The sequence below is a fragment of the Hydra vulgaris genome, chromosome 11, assembly GCF_038396675.1.
Source record: "Hydra vulgaris chromosome 11, alternate assembly HydraT2T_AEP".
In the NCBI taxonomy this organism is placed as follows: Eukaryota; Metazoa; Cnidaria; class Hydrozoa; order Anthoathecata; family Hydridae; genus Hydra; species Hydra vulgaris.
The window spans coordinates 50136308-50157678 of NC_088930.1; the positions used below are offsets into that span (position 1 = coordinate 50136308).

At 26.5% G+C, this 21371-nt stretch overlaps 3 protein-coding genes and 1 long non-coding RNA gene across 4 annotated transcripts in view; 1 reads left to right on the forward strand and 3 right to left on the reverse strand.

Annotated features, from left to right (window-relative positions):
* Positions 1 to 6442: 6442 nt before the first annotated feature.
* Positions 6443 to 7191, reverse strand: LOC136087295 (uncharacterized). The gene is made up of 3 exons (XR_010641696.1): positions 7086 to 7191; positions 6782 to 6950; positions 6443 to 6642 (listed from the first exon to the last, which is right to left on the reverse strand). It is a non-coding gene; the product is annotated as an uncharacterized LOC136087295 (long non-coding RNA).
* Positions 7192 to 7756: 565 nt separating this feature from the next.
* Positions 7757 to 8874, reverse strand: LOC136087296 (uncharacterized). The gene is made up of 3 exons (XM_065809737.1): positions 8624 to 8874; positions 8433 to 8528; positions 7757 to 8320 (listed from the first exon to the last, which is right to left on the reverse strand). The coding sequence occupies exons 1-3, from the start codon at positions 8820 to 8822 to the stop codon at positions 8085 to 8087; spliced, it is 531 nt and encodes a 176-aa protein (XP_065665809.1). The 5' UTR covers positions 8823 to 8874; the 3' UTR covers positions 7757 to 8084.
* Positions 8875 to 10264: 1390 nt separating this feature from the next.
* Positions 10265 to 12055, reverse strand: LOC136087105 (uncharacterized). The gene is made up of 2 exons (XM_065809611.1): positions 11242 to 12055; positions 10265 to 11154 (listed from the first exon to the last, which is right to left on the reverse strand). Exons 1-2 carry the CDS (start codon positions 12053 to 12055, stop codon positions 10265 to 10267), a joined length of 1704 nt encoding a protein of 567 aa, XP_065665683.1.
* A 5086-nt stretch (positions 12056 to 17141) lies between these two features.
* LOC100203119 (solute carrier family 35 member F6) overlaps positions 17142 to 21371 on the forward strand; it is a 65409-nt gene continuing 61179 nt past the window's right edge. The window contains exon 1 of the mRNA XM_065809109.1: positions 17142 to 17356. Coding sequence (XP_065665181.1) covers positions 17256 to 17356 — 101 coding nt within the window. The 5' untranslated portion in view covers positions 17142 to 17255. The remainder of the gene's footprint in view (positions 17357 to 21371) is intronic.

The following is a 21371-nucleotide window of genomic DNA, read 5'->3' on the forward strand; positions in this document are numbered from 1 at the left end:
TTTAAGGGCATCTTCATAATCTTCATAAGGGCATTTGTAGGGCTTATAGAAACTTTCTGAAGGGTTAAATGTGACATCAAGAAAATTCACTATTTTTAAATTTATGTTTATTTCAATTTGGAAGCCAATGTTTTTAAAAACTTTAATAATATCTTTTCTAATTTTATCGAGTTGTGGCCCTGATTTTTTATGCATTATTGTAATTGTTACCAGAAAATAGGTTGCCCTCTAAATGGAAAATGCCTTTCGAAAAATGTAATTTACAAGTGCATTGTTTCCTCACAAAATAACCCTGATAAACAATATATTGGCTTAACCGAGGGGGAATGAAAAAAACCACAAACAATCGCTTAAATAAAAATTTATTAAATAAAAAATCTAAATTAATTTCTAAATGTAGGCACGAAAATAAATACCTCTTAAAAAATTATAAAAACAAATGACCAAATTAAACTATCCCTATTCCAAAGAAATTTATTTAATAATTACTTTCTGTAACTTCCCGTTAACTAAAAAAATATAGTAATTAAAATTTTTTTTTATAATAATTGATAACTTCCTGTAAAATATTTTTTTCTATAAATTGAATTTTTTTTTGAGATTTAGTTACTCTTCCTGATGATCCAGCAATGGTGAAACTTCAAGTTGAAGAGAAAAATTAGATAAGTTTTTCTTACTAATTTATTATTTATTTATATATATTTATTTATTATTATTTCTTTTGAAAAATAACTTGATTATTATTCTATAAAAAATGTTTCCATACATATGATTAAATATATGATATGCCTAAAAATATTTCAATTATAGCAGACAAGAAACTATCATAAAGTACTATGTTTTGATAGAAAACCAGCATACAATAAATCATTTTAGATGACGGAAAAAGAAACTATTTCATCTTTCCAAAGATGAAATAGTTTCTTAATAAATAAAGTCCAAATAAAGTTTCAAGTGCTATCATGCAGCCAAGTTGTGAAGGTAAGACTGCATTTTAATCCAAGAAATCCACCATTGTAAAAATTGTCCAGCAAATTACCCTACATAACTTACATATACATTGACCCTATTATTATCCACCTAGACTGGTGCATCAAGGCATCTCTATTCTTGGTCAATTGTGATGGTTATTCTCCGATAATCAATAACTCTCCGCAAATCCATATCAATGGCACTATGGATGAGTTAAAGCAATTTTTTACAATCTAATGTTCTTCCTGATATTAATATGAAGCAGGTTGTCCTGGATTACATGTTACCAGTAGCATAAGTTTGTATTGAAACCACCACTCCAAGTAATTCCTATTTTTGTATAGCCATATTTCAATATGATTTTTAAAGTTTTTGTTCATTATTTTGTAGACAAATTGAGCGCTAAAAAAATTGGGAAAGAGTGGACATCACGCTATTTGGCACAGAAATATTTCTTACCATTATTGATTGCGGACCTTTAAGATACGCACTGTGAGATACACAACTCTCGAGTTCATACGGAAGTATTGCCGTCTAATCTTTTGTGAGCGAGGATCGCCATCTGAAATTTTAACAGAAAACAAAGCAGCTTTTAAAACTGAGGATTTGAGAAGTTTTTTTATGGTTGGGGAGTGCGCATTAGATTTCGAGCTGCTTATAATCCCAAAGGAAATAAAATTGTGGAAAGAAACCATTGTAAAATTAAGAGAATTGCAGAAAGATTGAAAATGTCAATACTGGAAGCAGTATATTGGTACAATGTCTCAGCCGAGAAAAACAATGCAAGCCCAATGGAGAAAATATACAGGCATCAAATTGATGTGAAAGAATTGAGAAATGATAATCTTCCGGCAAAAGCTGACATAAACGAAACGTTTAAAAATGGTGATAACGTATGGTTAAAACCACCAAATGCAAAGTTCCACACTAAGTGGCAGCCAGCAAAACTAACTGGAAATATTTTAAAACAAATTGCAGAAGTTAATGGCGTTCTGCGTTGTAAAACATATCTGATCTCAAAATGACTCGTAAAACATACCTGATCTCGAAATGACACTCGAACATTATGCAAAATTCCTAAAGTCTAAGTAGAAATGAACACAGGCAGTGGTCGTTATAACGCGGAAAACCATTGTGAGCAAAGTAAAAGTGTGTTAGAGACAAGTCGAGAAGACGTACTACAAACAAACGGTGAAGCTGAAAATGGATTCCAAGAAACAGAAGGACCTGGCTACAAAGTACTGAAGAATGGCGCATGCTCCAAAATACGACGATTATTAATTGTATGATCCTTAAGGGCAAAGGAGGAGTGTAAATTTGGTGTAGAAAGTTTAAGAGCATTCTACGGTATTTACGCGGCCTCTTTTTCTTAATAGTTCTTAATTATTTTAATTGTATTATGCGATTTTTGTAATGTCGATTTTTGTGGGTAGTTATTTTATATAAATTTTTTTTAAACTTTTGTAAAGATGAGTGGAATTCATTTTGAAAAATAAATTTGTAAAACAAAAATAACTTTTTTTTTGGAGCAAGAAAATTACATTGTTGTTTGTATTCGTTTAATCGTTTAACTTATGATTTAATAACGAGAACAACTTTAAGTTAAAAGGTGTTCACGTAAAGGTGCGTTAAACAAATAGTGCTATTCGTCAAACGAATAATATTATTAGTTTAACGATTAATACTTTTTTTTTTAACGAATAGTACTATTCGTTTAACGAACAGTACAATTATTGAGTTTATTAAAAATTTTAAAAACGTTGTTTTTTTTAGTAGTTATATTGTAATTAAAACTTCCCTCAATTAATTAGTCATAATTTAGTCATTTTCCCATTCAAAACAATGCTGATCTTACCCAGAAAGATCAGCATTTTTTTGAATGGGAAAATGACTAAATTATGACTAATTAACTGAGGGAAGTTTTAATTACAATTTTTTTTTTGCTGATTTGGAATCCCAATGAAATTCTTCATGAAAAGTATCCCTGTCGTTTTTGAAATAAAAAAGAAAAATCGACGCACCCTACCCGTGGATCTTACTCAATTATTGTCCCTCGACCTTTTGCTAAGCATTGTGATAACATTTTAATTCTTAATTTTAATTCAAATGTTTTGTCATGTTTTCAAAATATGTTAATTGTCCAAATTGCCCCTATGCTGAACTAGCCCCGCTCTACCTTATGTCATTAAAGTGTATAAAATAAAAAGTTTATAAATTATAGACTGGTTAAAGATAGGAACAAATTTTAACTTTGCCCTCCACTGTATGTAAATAACACTGACGGAATAATCTGTTACCTAATATATATTGGTAATAAACAAAGATAGTTTGTAACTTTTTCAATTAGTTTTAATGTAGGATGGCCATCTACAAATATTTAGCCGGGACAGTCCCGTATTTTTACAAAATGTCCCTTGTCCTTTATTTGACCACATCAATCCCGTATTTTTGAATTATTTAGTACAAATTTCACTTTTTAATTTTTAATGAAAATTTTAGCGTTTTTTTTTAAAGCAAATATGCAATTTATGAAGCCGTCGAATTTCTTTCGAATTTCGTCGTATTATCTTAACCTGTGTTGAAAGTTTTTTAAAGTGACAAGAAATTATTTATTTTAATATTTAAATTTATATTTGTGATTCCTAAATAAGATTAATATATTAAACTAGTTATATTAAATAAGATAGTAAGTAAAAAATATACAATTAAGATTGTTTCATTTAGGAATTTGACTTTGTTATAGCATCATGTTTGAGAAAAAGAAACGAAAAACTCAATAGAGTGACAAATATGCAACTGAATTTGAATTTATTAAAAAAGTAGTCGGAAACGGCAGTGAAGCGTTTCGCAATTTATGTTCAGCAGAATTTTTAGTTGAATTTGGAGGTGATGTTGTTCAACATATTGATACTAAAAAGCATAAGTCGTCAATTGCTGTTGAATCATAAAACAGGAAAGTAAATAAGTTCTTCAAAAAAATAGATAAATCAAATAATGATCTTAAAATTGCTGCTAAGGAAGCAACATTTGCGTATCATACTGGTAAGCATTATTTATCATTTCGTTCTAATGATTGTGTTTCAGAATTAGTACGAAATCTTTTTGAAAAAAGTTTAGACTTGGAAAAACTAAAACAGCTGCTGTCATAACACGATTAATTGAAACCGTTTATTGATGTGACAACAAAAAGTGAACTAGAAAAGAATTTTATAGCTCTCATAACAGATACTTCCAATCATAAGAGCATCAAAATGTTGCCTTTAATTGCAAGATTCTTTAACCCAGTCGTTGGTGTTCTTAACAAAAAAATTCCACCCAAAACAATTCCAAATGAACAGTCAACAACAATTTCTAATTTAATTTTAGAAATAATTCAAAAGCAAAATTTAAAGGAAAAAGTAGTTGCATTCACAGCTGACAATACAAATTTGAATTTTGGTGGTGTCAATCGTAATGGTGTCAATAATGTCCGGCGTAAGCTTCAAAACGATTTAAAAAGGAAAATTGTTGGAAATGGATGTATGGCTCACATAGCACATAATGCTTCAAATGCAGGATGTGATTGTTAATGTGCATTAATAAATTGCTTGAATGGTTTAACAAAGGTTTATAATATGAATCAACTTCATTACAAAACTGTTTGAATTTTTCTGTTCTCACAGTGTAAATAATAAAATGTTTATAAATTTTAACAACAATTGCTTCAATTTTTCGTTTAACTGAGTTTTACAATCCTTTGAAGGATTAATTTGCATCGTTAACAAAGTGTCCACCAGTTATCAAATCTTTTTTTGACAACAGTAAAAATAAATTTGGATGATGTTTATTGCAAATCAGCTTAAAAATTTCAATGATTCAATAAAACCTATTAAATCATCATCTACAACAAGTTTTGAAGGAGCAAATCAAATGAAAATATTGAAAGGAAAAATAATAAATAGAAAAGCATTTAGATTTCTACCTACTGCTTCCAAACCTGAATTTCAAAAGCTAAGTGAATCTACGAAAAATCAAGTAGTGATCAAAGTGAATGATTTTTATGAAACTATAATCAATTATATTCATTTTATGGGAAAATTCAATAGACGGTTCGCAAGTTTTTATATGATTGATAACACAGGTCAACAAAAAAAAATTTTTTTTCTGGTGCCGAGCAAACAATTTGTTTTTTGTATAGCATTTCTCATTTTGATTTCAAATATGTAACTCTTTTTTTACCATCAGGTCAAGTTGTAAAGATATTTAGGTTCAAATCTTAAGTATTTAGGGTAAAGTCCCTAATATTGTCGAAAAAAAAGTTATTCAAAAGTATGTCAACCTGGGTCTCAAAATATTTTTGTATTTTGATAGAGATTTTAGAAAACATAAATATTTTTCCTTAAAATTTATTGACAAAAAAATTATGTGAAAAAATGCTAAAGACTCTTAAAAAAAAGTCAACAGAATGTTATTCACCAAAAATACACAAAATACTTATTTTTATTACAAATGAATAACATTTTTAAAATCTCTATGAAAATACGCTTCTTTTGAGACCCAGGATGACATACTTTTGAATAACTTTTTTTTCGACAATATTAGGGACTTTACCCTAAATACTTAAGATTTGAACCTAAATATCTTTACAACTTGACCTGATGGTAAAAAAAGAGTTACATATTTGAAATCAAAATGAGAATTGTTTTTTGAAATCAAAATGAGTTCAGTTTTACATTTCTTACATGTTATTAAATAGAAATAGTCATTCAGATAAATTAAATGAATATAAATAAATTCAAATAAAACGAAAATTTAAAATCTCTTACATATCAATATGACTTTATATAAAATAAATAAAAAAAACTTTTTAAAAATAGCTTTCTATTCAATCGACTAAAAATTAGAAAATAACTTTTTTCTGTTTCTGGTACTTGTGGAAATCATGTACTTAGTAATAATCACTTTTGTAAAGCCAATACTGGAAGACATTGAAGGCAATTCATGTACGTATGTAAACAAACAAACTCATCGAAGTAAAGGAATAGAAAGTTTGGCGCCTTTAGCTTTATGTAGATTTAAAACGAATTTGATTTTGAAAGCATCTGACTTAAAAGGCGCCAAACTTTCTATTAAATTTATATTGATACTTAACACTTTTTGATGCTCTCTCGGTTTCCGATATTTTTTCGGAGTTCCAGATCTAACCAACGGGGAGGTGGGGCATCGTAAATCTAAAATACTAATTGAATCAAATGTAACAAATATAGCTATTGTTAGTCGGCAAAAGATTATTTGTAAAATTTCAGGGCTGTACGATCAAAAGCATTGCTTCAAAAAGCGCTGTGAAGTTTTGGCTTCCACAAAAAAAAAATGCGGACTCGTCAGTGAGTGAATAGAAAGCTATAATAAATAGTTATATTCGGTAAGTAGGAGTTTAAGGATGTATTAAATTCAAAAATAAAACAAAAGACATCATTGTAAAACTTTTGAAATTTACAAATAAATATAAATAACTACATAATAAATTGCTGTTTCAAAGTTATATTAAAAAGTTTAGCAACGTGGTAAATTCAAATATTGTTAAATTTCGCAAACTTCTGCAGTATTGACAGCACAATTTTGCTTATTGCTGAAGTCTTCTTCGTTCGCCTTGCTTTGCTCCCTTTTTCAGGATTGATGCCGAAAAATGCACTAGAACGGTCAATAATATATGTATAAGCAATTGACGTTTAAAAACATTCTCATCAATAAATGTCATTAACATCAAATACTATGTAAACCTTAGACAAATTAAACACATTTAATAAAACATAATATAAGCATTATATACCGTTGACAAAATTCTAATATTGATGAAGCTTCTTTTGGATATGGTATATTGAAAATATAAAAACTCGCAAATAAACAACAAAATGACTTGATGAAATTGTTCATTCCATCAACTACAACAATGCAATCAATTACCAGCATGAATCGATTTGCTGTAAATAGCGAATTCCCTAAAAAAAGAATGCAAGTTGACCTAACAAAAATCCATTTTAAATATATATAAATAAAAATGATCAAGCTCATACCTTTTTTTTTAAATTATTTTCAAAATCTTAAAACATATTAGAACTTGTAATTCAACATACAATAAACACATAGATGAGGAGAATTTGATCTTGGCACCAATTCTGTTTGATTCATTGTCTCCTAAACATATTTTTCTTACTACTAAATATCTTTTAGTAACTACATTGCATGTTATTATAAAATGAGTGAAACACAATTAATTGCTTGATAATATGTATTGGATATACTTTAAAGTAATGATTACTATCTTTAACATACAACCACAAACATAAAGAGTGCGCCAAGTTTTTCATTAAACAAACTAATCAAAGCCATTACAAGACCAGGAGCCACAGGTAAATCTGACAAAGTTTCATGTTTTACTTTATCTAAATTTATTATCACCTTCTTTACTTTAAGGTCTGCTATTCCACAACTATGCAAAAATAAATATAACTTTTCATCATATAATGCTTTAAATCATCAACCTAAATTGAAAAAACCAAGTTAAATATATATATATATATATACATTATATATATATATATATATATATATATATATATATATATATATATATATATATATATATATATATATATATATATATATATATATATACCAAAAGTAAATAAAATAAACTACAAAAATCTAATTAAATACTATAAAAAAATCTCTGTTTAGTAGTAATATAGATTAATACATACTGGTTAATAATATAAGTTATATTATTTCTAAATAAAATTAATTTAATTTACTGTAAATAAATTGGGGAATTTTATCAACAAATCATTCAATAACATCTTTTCATTTATTTCAGTTCGTTTTAAATAGTATTTGAGTTCTTCAGGACTGTTTGAAACACTGAGAACTGGTTCTCGGTTCAAGCAACCATAACTATCATTTTTTCTTTTTATAACATCTACTGATAATTGTTCCTTTTGGGATTCCATATTTAAAACACTCATTAATGGTGGAACAGGGTTTGGCCGCTGCAGATAGTCATAACGGTTTACTAGTTGTAACGTTAAACTGTCGCGACCGCTAGCAATCACTGTAGTACAATACTCATCTTTAAATTATTTAGGATATTTGGCAACCATAGAAGATACAATTACATATAAATGTTTTTTTAATGGCTTTGGGCAAACAGCAAGGACATCATTCATAATAATCCTTATAATTGCACACCGATGTGCTGTTAAAGGTCTTTCTCCAGCTGCTAATATATCTTGTACCTCTTCAGACATTTTGGTCCAAGGTAAAACAAATGTCAAATACCAATCAGCAGCACTTACATGTTTAATCTTCATTACTAGACAAAATTGATACAATATTTAAAATAGAGCAATTAAATATATAAAGAACATTAACTAAATATTTTTTCAATTACTATGTTTTATTAACAACTTTTTTTAATAACTTACTCGAATTAGTTGAATTATTTTTCACTTCAACTGTGGGCACCATTTGTATGCTGGATTGTGTGGCCACAATAAAATCTACAGCGTTTTGAGATTGTTCTGCATAAAATTTTATTAATATTATAAATAAAAATATATAAATGTATATGATAATAAAAATCATATTTATTTTGAGTATCATAAATCTTTTTTACCAGAGCTTTCCTTTGCCCAAGATTTAAGCAGTTTGCGTTGTTGGATGGGTTTTAGCAAAACCAAATCATCAACTTTAACCGAGTAGAGATCTGTTTCATTTTCAACACCTATTTCCCATAAATTTTTCACAACCTGGTTTAAAACACATCCGTCAATATTTGGCAGTGTTCTTAAAATATTACTTTTAATAACCTCCATTATCTAAAAAAATAGATCATATATAACATGTGTATATATCAAGAGTATCATAATAAAAGTCATTATATTGTAAGTAAATTTTACAGAGTTTGATGTGGTTATTAAATTTAAAAGATTACAACTAATTAAATTTAAAAAACATATAAATAGTATTCACAAAATGTAGTATTCAAAAAAAAAAATTAAATTTAAAATTTATATATAAAATATTAAAAATTATAATTGCTTCCATTTTAAATTATACAAAGCAAAAAAACAAAATATTAAAAAATTTAACAAAATTCTTAGTAAGGCATTATACAAATAATTATGCAGCCAAATTCTTAAAAAAGAAAGTTTTCTTAAAACGTTTTTATAATACTCTCTACTATTGTTTTTGATTGGTTCTTATGACTGGTTCTTTAAATAATATTTCTGAAAAAAACTGCACACATTTACTGCATAAATACTATAAATAAAATAGTTTACAAATAAAATCTTTTATATTGATATTGCCAAATAAAATATATAACTTTTAAAAATTATTTATGTAAACCTGCAGTTATTCGATGAGCATAACACAGAGTGCTTTAAGGAAATAAATGAGCGATTGCAGTGCTTGTAAGATGGTAGTGGAAGGTAGTCTATTAAAGAAGCAATCATTATACATCGAATCTCATTATTTTCTCCACAGACCTCATACATACCAAGCTCATGCACAAATTGTGGTTCTGCTCATTAATAAGAGCATACTCAATTCCATGTGTATCAAAAAAAAGAAACAAAATTCTTGCAAAAATAGGAAGTTCGTGATCCTTTGTAAAGTCAAAAATCAAGAATAAATCTTTTTTGTAATGGGTACCTTGATAGACAATATGGGTAGAAAATGTATCCGGCAGTTGTCCACATGTAGTTATAATTGCCTCAGAAATAGTAGAACTAAAATTTTTGACATTGAATGAAAATGAATTAACCGCATAAATTTTTGAACTTGGTATGCTTGAATTATTGTATGATTGCAACAACTAATGTGTCTCTGTTAAGGTTTTACATAAATGCTTGTAATTGTTAAAATTTCTGGCACATTTTTTAAAGTAAGAACGCTTTTGTTCAAACCTCAAAGTGAAAACTCGCATTAGAGGCCCGTAACGTAAAATTAGCTGTGGATAGTGGGAAAAATAATGATGTTTTGGTAATAGTTTAGAAGAAGAGAATAATTCTCTACGAGAAGACAAATAACCAACCATAAACAAATAATATTGAAACCTGCAGATAAGCAATATGCTGAATTTCAATTTTAGGTGAACATATAATCTCAGCAATTACTTTTAGTCTTAAAAATATATACCAAACAGGTTCTTCAAAATCTAGAATGTAAATTCCTATATAAAGGGGAAACAAACGCAAAAACACCCAGTTTTGAGCTGCATGACCACTTAACTTTTCAGTACTCGAAGTTTTATTTATCTCACAAGGTTTATCCAAGGCATCTCCTTCAAAATATTTCTGCATGTTAATTCTTCTGTTGATGTTGTTAAATGAAAACCATCGCTTACTAAAAAAATATTTAACAAATAGATATCTCGTGAAGCAACGCCTTCGAAGATATCATGAGCTAAGCATGGTGGCAAACCTGTAGATACATGAAATCTACATAAACCATTAAATGGTGAATTAAATTTTATTCCTTCAAAATTGTTACCATTATTCTGAGCTAATTGAAGCAGGCTATTATTGTGGCTTAATTCTGTTTGATCTAGTCCACAGAATTGAGGGTTAAAATCAAACTCTGCACGTGTTACTAAACAGTATCGACAAAAATGTGAAACTGTGCTAAAATTTTCACAAAAGCCTCCTATAGAATGTGATCCTAAATTATCCCCTAGTATGCATAGAAGTTTTGTTTTTATAGAAAAACTTTCAGAAACAGAAACAGATATTTCTGCCAATTCAGAAAATATTGGTGCAAATACGTTGCTGAGGTCAAAGTACTTTAAATCTGCATCTTTACACATAAGTATCAGCTGTAGCTGCTCCCATGCATATCTCTTGTGTGATGGAATATTAGCTAATGTTAAGTAAACTGCAAGTATTTTATGTTTTTTTCTTCCTGATCCAATTGGGTTGACAATTTCAAAAGAATCTTGATATAGAATAAGATATAAAATTTTATCATCAGACTTTGCAATATCTTGAATTAGGGATCCACTTAGTAAGTCTGAATATATACCAAATGTTTCCTTATGTTTTAGCCAAAACCCAGGTTCATTGCTGTGTTTATTGTACATCATTTTTAACAAGTCCTTTATTGGAACATGATGAACAGTTCTAAATTTTTTATTGGCATCAAAACCTAAAGTAAATTCTATTGGAGATATTTAACTCATGTGTTTATGAAAATAAGCTTTCCTTTTTTTATTAGTACTTAAAGCGTACAAACTGTTTATCTTTATTTGTTCTGACTTAAAAAATTCAGTTAAAATATTTGCACAGATATCGCTGCTTTGATTCAAGATTGCAGAAGTCAGACTTTGAACAGAGAATTGAGTACTCGAATTATTAACTACCATAAGTTCATCAAAAATAGATTGAACACAAGAAGCTGGAAATATATTTTTTACTTGCAATTTTAAAAAAAAGAGAGCTTGGTTCTTCAAATATTTTTCAGAAGAAATATCATCAATACAATCATGAAACTCTTCATTTTCATAGTGTTCTAAAGATCCACATGAAATGCTTTCTTGTTCAAGGGTGTTAACATCTTTATTGTTGTTTAAATTAGAAGAATTTAAGCTATGTACAACATACAGTGGCATGATAAAACTTGAATCCCATTGCTTGTGTCGTTTTGTTCTATGAGATGCAAATGAATTACGATTAGTGTAAGAACTTTTGCAATTCATGTAAGGACAATGAACGCGGTCAAGTGAATCAAGATGCAATTTAAGATGTAAGATAAACTGAGATAGTCCAGCACATATTTTTTTACATAGTGCAATATCACATTTAAAACTTTGGAAAATGTTATTTATTTCTGTTGTTGGTTTATTTTCGATAATACTTTTATTATGTTCTTTTCTTATATGCAATTTGAAAGTTGAATACGTTTTGAAAATAATTCTGCAATTTTGAATGCAACAAGGAAATTGAATATTAGCTAAATTGCGATGGCTTTGATAATGAGTCATATAACTCAGCAAAGATTTCATTTTTTTGCCACAATGGTTGCATGCTATTAAATCCAATTTAGACATTATCTTTTTTATAAACTATATGGTTATTATAATCTATAATTTATATATATATATATATATATATATATATATATATATATATATATATATATATATATATATATATATATATATATATATATATATACATATATATAATTATGTTAGAGTATTCTACAAACAGAGTGCTCAATGTTCTAAAAGAACAGAAATAATAAATTAGTAAAAACACTTATCTAATTTTGGATTTCTTCAACACTGTGTTTCACCATCAGTAGGTTCATCAGGAAGAATGTATGCATATATGTATATATATATATATATATATATATATATATATATATATATATATATATATATATATATATATATATATATATATATATACATACATACATATATTATATGTATGTATGTATGTATGTATATATATATATATATATATATATATACATATATATATATATATACATATATATATAGATATATATATATATATATATATATATATATATATATATATATATATATATATATATATATATATATATATATATATATATATATATATACATACATACATATATTATATGTATGTATGTATGTATGTATGTATATATATATATATATATATATATATATATATATATATATATATATATATATATATATATATATATATATACATAATTATATATACAAAATATATATACATATAATTTAACAATTATTAGGATTTATAATATTTATAGGATTAAAAGGATATACCTTATATTATAAGGGGTTGAATCGTATTTTATGTACGTAAACTAAAACAGAAAAATGCGCAATTTTTTCGTTGCGTAATAAAAAGTAATTAAAAGTTCTTTTGTTTTGGAATATTTTTAAACAAAAGAGTTTGCATAATTAAGAATTTCACTAAATTTTAAATTTTCTTAAAAAGTTATAAACTGAAAATATTTGTAAAGTGAAAAAAATTGTTTTTTTCAAAACAATTTTAAAAAGTGAAAAAAATTGTTTTTTTCAAAACAATTTTTAAAACAATTTTCTGTAAAAAAAAGATTAAATTAGAAAAATGATAATAACAAACTTTTAACTTACAAGTATTCAAAGAAATTGATTTAAAACATATTTTATATCTTAACAAGGGTTGCATAATTATACAATAATTATGCGCTTTTCTTTTGAATACGCAAAGTTGCGCTTTTTACTGTTTTAGTTTACGTACATAAAATACGATTCAACCTTATAAGGTATGATATAAAACACAACTAGATAACCTAGCTGTGATCTTTAGGCTGAAGTCTTCAGCCTAAATATACCATGGACTTCAGCTATGTCTTAGTAAGATATAGCTGAAGTTAATGATATCTTCAGGTGTTTGATATCAAACACGTTTTATAAACTCAATCTTTAATCTTATATTTGATGTCAAACACGTTGATATCATATAAGTTATATCATAAAATCAAGTGCAATAAGAAATGACATTAAAAAAAATAATATTATTTTGTAAATTATAGGATGAATTATTTAGACATATGCAATTATTTCAAATAGAAATTATTCAAAAATCAATGCTAAGACTAAATATAAAAAAAACATGGCAACCCAATTTACTTAATTTGTTTACAAATTTTACGGTAGTATACCGTGAAGTAGTTAAGAGTCGTGTTCGCGGCCGAAATACCGTAATAATTACGGTATTGTACCGCAAAATGCGTTCACGGTGAAATACCGTGTTATTCACGGTATAGTACCGTGAATTTCACGGTAACGTTTTACAGTGTGCTTAAAACTTAATTTTTAGGAATGCAACTTACAAATATATATATAAAACAGTTATTTTTTTATTTCACTAAACTTCTTTGAAACATTATTACTGTTTTATAGATTAATATATTTTTCTACGTTAAAACCAAAACAAAGCTTCTTTAGCTTCTATAACTTCTCGTGCACAAACACTAAGTAAACTATACTTTACATACTTGTATTACATATTTTGTTAACAATTGCTAACCACAAAGAATCTCAATCAATAGATTACAATCTTAATCTCAAATAATCTCATTCAATAGATTATAATTTACTGATTGAGATTCTCTGTGGTAAGCGATCGTTGACAAAGTACGTAACGCAACTTTTTTGAAAATAAAAATTCTGCTAAAAAACCTATAAGAGTAATTCCATGTCAAAACAACCAGGCCATGCAACCCTATGTCTTTGGATTTTTTTTGTATTTTTACCATAGTTAGTACATTATAATATTAGATAAATCCCAAAATTTCAAGGTCTAACTCCCAACGGTTCGTGAGTAATGGTTGTTTTAATTTTAGCTACTATTATTGATTTGGTCATTTTCCGCCATTTTTAATTTGTATCTAAATATCAATTATAAATGTTAAAATAATGGACACCAGCCACTGTAAAATTTTTAGGTGTGCGGTAAATTTTTTAAGCCTAAAATTTCAAATTAGGTTATTGTATGTTTGAAGAACATTGTGTGAAAAAATTATTTATACCAAATACATAGTTTTGTAAATATTTTACTTTTGTACTAAAAATGTATATATAATTGCACGGGCGGACCACGATTTTTTGGTGTTTGAGTTAAATAACTTCCAGCTAAGTTCTATACTCCAAACCTTTGAATGTTCATACGGATGTCATTTAAGGATGTTTTGCAAAAAATTGCGCTGCGAAGAGCCAGGGAACAAAAACACCCTAAAAAGTAGAAATCATCCGCCCAAACGTGAAGGGAATTGATTTAAAGTTTACAACCCCCTCAAAACGAGGGGGGTTGTTTAATTAGGTATGATTTCCAAACAAATCATTATTTTTCAATAAAATTTTATTACCTTAAAGAAATTTCTACCTAGTTTAGGATATTAGAATTCATATTTCAAAAGTAATTTCCCCCACGTTTTAGATTTCTAGTTTTTAGGGTATTTTTGTTCCCAAGTTCTTTGCACCGCAAATTTTTGCAAAACATCTTTAAATGACATAAGTTTGAACATTCAAAGGTTTGGAATATAGAACTTACCTGGAAGTTATTTAACTCAAACACCAAAAAATTGTGGATCCGCTCCTGAATTAAACGTGCAATTTTTATTTCTTTTCCTAAGAGTAATTCCATTTCAAAACAACCAGGCCATACAACCCTAAATTCTCTAATTTTTTTTTTCAATTTTCGCCGAAGTACTTTAGGAAAAAATGATAATTCCTACCTAAATCTAAATCTAAGTGGTTCTCAAGTTATGAAAGTTTTTTTAATGTATTTTTTGTTTCCTTTTTGTTCCTTGGTTCCTTGTCTTTTCCAATTATCAAAGTTTAATTGCTGAATTCAGACATATTCATCTAATTTAAATGTTGCAATTAGTTCTACATAAACAATGTAATTAATACTTGTGCATTTTTAAATTTGCAAGTATAACATTTTTTAATTCATTATCAAATTGATTTCATGTAATATTAGTAAAGTTTTGAAGTCAGAATGCCATAAAACCTCATACTCTAGAAATAAAGAGATTTTTTTACTACATGACCTAGACACTGATACTCGTCAAAACATTTTATGAAGATCTGAGTTGCGTGCTATTCAGCATTTGTAATCACCATTTTCACTACTTTGGAAAAAGATTTGAAAAGAAAAATGGCAATTGTTGTAATGTTTATAAAGTGCATAAAAAAAATGAAAGGTAATTTGATTTCAAATACATTTTATGTAATTATATCAAAGAAACCCTTCTTTAATTTTCAAATTGTATTACTTTTCTGATAGATGTGGAGGACAGTATAAAAATTTTCAAAATCTATGCCATCACTCAGAAGATTTTTTATTGAAAGCTGAATAGATATTTTTTGCAACCAGTCACGGCAAATCTTTTTGTGATGCAATAGGTGATACAGTAAAACGAACAACAGCAAGAAAACGTCCAAAGAAAAATCAAATACTAACAACCGATGCAATGTTTGAATTTTGCACTCAAAAAACGCTCACAATAAAGTTCTTTAAAATTGATAAAGGAACTATGGTTAATGTTAGAGCTACATAAAATAAACGATTTGAGAAGGGAAAAACAATACCAGGAAGTCGAGGACTTCACCATTGCATACCAGTTTCGAAAGCATCTATGTTATTTAAAAAAGCTATTAACAATATAAATCCAAAATCTATTAATGTAACTAAAAAATCAAGTTACCAAAGTTTAATAAATTTTGAGCTAATGCAGAAATACAAATATTACGCATGTACATATGACTCTTTTTGGTAAATTGCAGTAGTTGAAGAAAAAGATGAAAAATATAATGATATAAAAATAAAGTTTATGCTTCCACACGGTCCATTTGAACAGTTTTTCTGGCCGAAAAGGAATGATTATTGTTGGATACCAATCACCAATAACATTTTGGTGCACTTATTAATATAATAACATTAATAAGTGCACCAAAAATAATATCAGACAAATATGAACTTTCAAAAAAAGATTTTAACAAAATTAATAAGTATATATTTGTAAATCAATAATTGTTAATGGATATATTATAAAAAATTGTATATCAATTCAAGTATGCATCATTTTTATTTATTTTGAATACTACGATTAGCGAAATATACTATATTTGCTTTTTTTGTAATATTTTTCATTTAATTTTTAAACTATGTATTTGGCAGAAATGATTTTTTCACTCAATGTTCTTCAAACATACAATGATTTAATTTGAAATTTTAGGCTTAAAAAATTTACTGCACACCTAAAAATTTTACTGGGGCAGGTGTCCATTATTTTAACATTTATAATTGATATTTAGATACTTTTTAATTATAAAATGAGTTTTTTATTTATATATTCAAATTCCTCACCTAAAAATTAACTAAGTCACTTATTTTTAGAACTCAAATGTTTATAGACTTAGTTTTATAAGGAGAAATGTTTGCCTGACGCTAACTAAAAAAAAGTTATAAAAACGAGTTACAAAATTTTAGCACAAAAATTTGTTCCATAAACCGTAAATTATAGGAATTACGCGTACAATTTGTTGCATCACACTTTGTTGCAAGTATTGTTGTGCGACTGTCACGCGTACGTATGTCACTCAACAAATATGTGATTGTCACGGGTTTCAACTATAGGTCTTAGAGCATATACCATATGCTCAAAGATACTTAATTGAAACCCTTCATCAAATTAAGCTTTCATGTAATTTTATATTTTAAAAAATGCATGAAAAGCTTACATTACACCAAATCCTTCTTGCTCTTGGAATGCTTGTTACAGGCTCAATTAATTCACTATCAAGCAAATCACAATATCAAACTATGTGAGTATTGTTAGTAATAAGTTATAAATGTTTTAAACACAGATAATCACCAAATGTAATTAGTATTTTTAGATGTGTGTTTCGAACAACCACTTAAATTATATAAAATAGGAATTAGTATTAAATATACAGAGAAATCTAAGGAACTTAAATCTTGCTATATAGCAAGATGGCATCCTCCATAATCTTTTATGACTATGTAGTCATAAAAGATTATGGAGGATGCCTTAAATATTAACAAATTATTTTTTAAGTATCAACTGATTAGGCTTACACATCAAGTTAATCTGTTTTTGTGTATCATGCATACACATTGTTTGATATGCAATGTATATACAGTGTATAAATTAAATAAATCACATTGGTTATACAGTATATATATCATGTATATACTGTACAATCAATGTATTACATGTAATGCATGTAATAATGTAATCCATGTATTACAAAATAGTCCATATATTACACAATATATACACATAGATTGTGCACATAATGTATATTATACATGACATGTAACATTTACACTGTACACAGTTTTATTTTTAAAAAATGGAAATAATATATTTTCATTTTTAAAATATAGCAATCTGTTTCAAATTTAGTTTCTGTAAAATCTATGCTAAGTTTTAAATCAAAGTGTACTTAGTTTTAAATCTGATTTTCAAGTAGAAGATTTTAGCTTGCAAAAAGGTTCAAGTATTGCTATTAGGCTATCTCATTTAGTTTTAAAATCTGCAATTAAGTAATATTCTTTACCACATTTAGATTACATAATTCTGTTGTATCTCAAGGTATAATGGTAAAGGTTTTAATATCTTTATAATTTTTCATAGTTTTTGTGTAAGAGGACCAAGTTTAGTTTATGTTGTAGTGGTGTAGTTGTAGAATGCTTGCCTCATAAGTGAGAAGTTCCATGTTCAATCCCCACCACGTTTCTGGTAGTACCACACTTAACTTGTTTCTCTGTGCAGCGGCCTTTTTCATCAAGGTTTCATCAGAGTTATAGACTTGAGAGAGGGTTGTAACCACAATTAAAAAAGTAGTTTCCTTAACTGTAGTGGCCTTCTTGGCCTTGGGAAGTGAATTAATATTAAAAAAGAAGTTGACAATGTGTTATGTCTTGTCACTGTACTTCGTAATACATTATTAATTCTTCCTCATATGTACTTCCTATTTTTAAGGAAACTATAGTTTTTTTTCTTGGTTTCCATATATAGCTTTTTAAAGAATTTATAAGTTTTATATTTTTAAGCTTTTTTGATAATTTTTGCTTTTGAAGCTCAGTTTAGTATTTCTTGTAGCAGATATGCCGAGATTGCATTTTAGGCATTATCTAAAATTCTGTGCTGTGTTTGAACTTTTTTTTTAGTTAGCATCAGATAAACATTTTTTAAAGGTGTTTCCTTTTAGAAACATGTTTCTAAAAAAAACACCTTTAAAAAATGATTATATATATATATATATATATATATATATATATATATATATATATATATTTATATATACATATTTATATTTATATATTTATATACATATACATATACATATATATATATATATATATATATATATATATATATATATATATATATATATATATATATATATATATACATATATATATATATATATATATATATATATATATATATATATATATATATATATATATATATATATATATATATATATATATATATATATATATATATATATATATTAGTAAAAAATAAAACCACTTATCTAGCATGAGCTTCTACTGCCAGTTTCTGCTTCAGCAGGATCATTAGGAGAACTAATAAAAAAGGTTGCTTCGACATTTAAGATCTTGAAAATCATAATTTTGATTTTATGTGTTTTAAATTGTATACTAACTTCAGATTTAAATATAAATTTATTTATATGGAGTAAACATTCCTGATAGTAGGGTGTATTAAACCATTACCACTACATCCTCATCTATTTCCAAAATGCACCTCTCATATTTGTTTGTGGTCTGGAATATAATTTTTGAAACTTTCGACAAGTATTTATAAAGTTTTTCTTTTACATAAAAAAAAATTGTATTTTATTTTTATTTTTTAAGTAAGGGTAGGGGTGGATGCCCTCTTATATGAAATATGTATAATGTAAATGTATAATGCACTGATACATGTAATATTGTAAAACATAAGTTTTATATCATGTATTGTAAATTGCATTATAATTTCACTTATTTCAATAACAATAAATTTATTTCTATAAATTAAACATTTTTAAATATAGGATTTATTAAACCATCACCACCACATCCTCCTGCAGCTCTAAGATGTAATTCTCATATTTATTTGCGGTCTAGAACAGAATTTTAGTATTGTATTAAAAAGCTGCAAATTTTGTAAAAAATCTTTTTAATGAAAGAATATGTATTTTTTTGGTTAAAGTGGTGGTTCTGCACCCCTTCTATCCCCCAAGATACATCGAGCAGTGAGAAGCCAATATAAATTTGTAGCCCAACATATCTATTGATACCATTGTTTTATGTATTTAGATGAAAATAATAGAAGTTAGATATAAAATGATAACTTCCATTAAAAGAAAAAAATTTTTTGACCACAGTTTCTTCAACATATATATATATATATTAAATTTTTTTTAAAACATATTTTTGTAGAATTGTTGGGTTTTGATAGTTTTTTCACCATTAAAATAATGTAAAAAAGCTCATTTTAATAAAATTATCTAGCATTTGATTAATTAAAAAATTTAAATCGGCATACCAACTTCTAGTAAAAGTTCTTTTTCAAGATATTATTTTTAAAATTTCTTTTATAAGAAAACTTTTTATATTGTTTTATAAAAAGATATATATATATATATATATATATATATATATATATATATATATATATATATATATATATATATATATATATATATATATATATATATATATATATATATATATATATGTAAATTATGTTAGTGTATTTTACAAATAGAGTGCTCAATGTTCTTAAAGAACATTGAGAACAAAGAAAATTATTTCATAATTACTTTCTGTAACTTCCCGTTAACAAAAAAATATAGTAATTAAAAATTTTTTATAATAATTTATAACTTCCTGTAAAATATTTTTTTCTATAAATTGAATTTTTTTGAGATTTAGTAACTCTTCCTGATGATCCAGCAATGGTGAAACTTCAAGTCGAAGATAAAAGTTAGATAAGTGTTTTTTACTAATTTATATATATATATATATATATATATATATATATATATATATATACATATATATATATAACAGGGGCTATTCTAGATTTTTCAACAGCACCGACTGTATTTGGGCAACAACTAAATTTAAAAATAAAGGAACTTTTTTTTCATTCTACGGTAAGTATTGTTTTTTTTGCAAAAAAGTGCTGACATGCCGACATGGAGGTACTACTGCCCAAAACATTTTTCCAGAATAGCCCCTCTATATAAATCTATACAAGGGCTATTCTTGGAAAATATCTATTATTATAAGTTAAATATTTATATTTAAGCTATAATAGTATATATCAATATACTGTTATAAAGAACTTTAATATATACAATAACAAATTATATAAAAATATGGGGAGTTTTTTACAAAGTATTGCTACAAAATTGTTACATAGCAAAAACTTTTGGATTTTGCTTTGTAACAATTTTTTTAATACGTCTTTTTTTAGGCGATTGATTTTGTAGAATAAATTTATACCTACAAAAGCAAATTTATAAATTGCCAAAATATAACAGGGTAAACTTGCGAGACTATTTATAGAAAAATTAAATATTTGTTTCAAGCCACACTGCCCATAGAGCACTATGCACCCTATAAGCAGCATTAAAAAGGTAAATAAAAAGTATATAAGATAGAGAAAAGGCAGGTTTTTACTTGAAATATAAACAAGTTGATGATTATAAATTAAATAATGCATCTAATTGTCCAAATCACTTTTCAGAAGACCAGATAGTTTTAGGTGCCATTAAGTGCTCCATTAATGTC

What these genes read in the sequence shown, in the direction of transcription:
- LOC136087296 (XM_065809737.1), bottom strand. Translation starts at nt 8,822, where the DNA reads ATGGAGGTTATTAAAAGTAATATTTTAAGAACACTGCCAAATATTGAC. An exon ending in TTGGGCAAAGGAAAGCTCTG is followed by an intron (nt 8,529 to 8,623) that starts GTAAAAAAGATT and finishes AATTTTATGCAG; the next exon opens with AACAATCTCAAAACGCTGTA. An exon ending in AAATAATTCAACTAATTCGA is followed by an intron (nt 8,321 to 8,432) that starts GTAAGTTATTAA and finishes AATTTTGTCTAG; the next exon opens with TAATGAAGATTAAACATGTA.
- LOC136087105 (XM_065809611.1), bottom strand. Translation starts at nt 12,055, where the DNA reads ATGTCTAAATTGGATTTAATAGCATGCAACCATTGTGGCAAAAAAATG. An exon ending in AGAACAAATAAAGATAAACA is followed by an intron (nt 11,155 to 11,241) that starts GTTTGTACGCTT and finishes AATTTACTTTAG; the next exon opens with GTTTTGATGCCAATAAAAAA.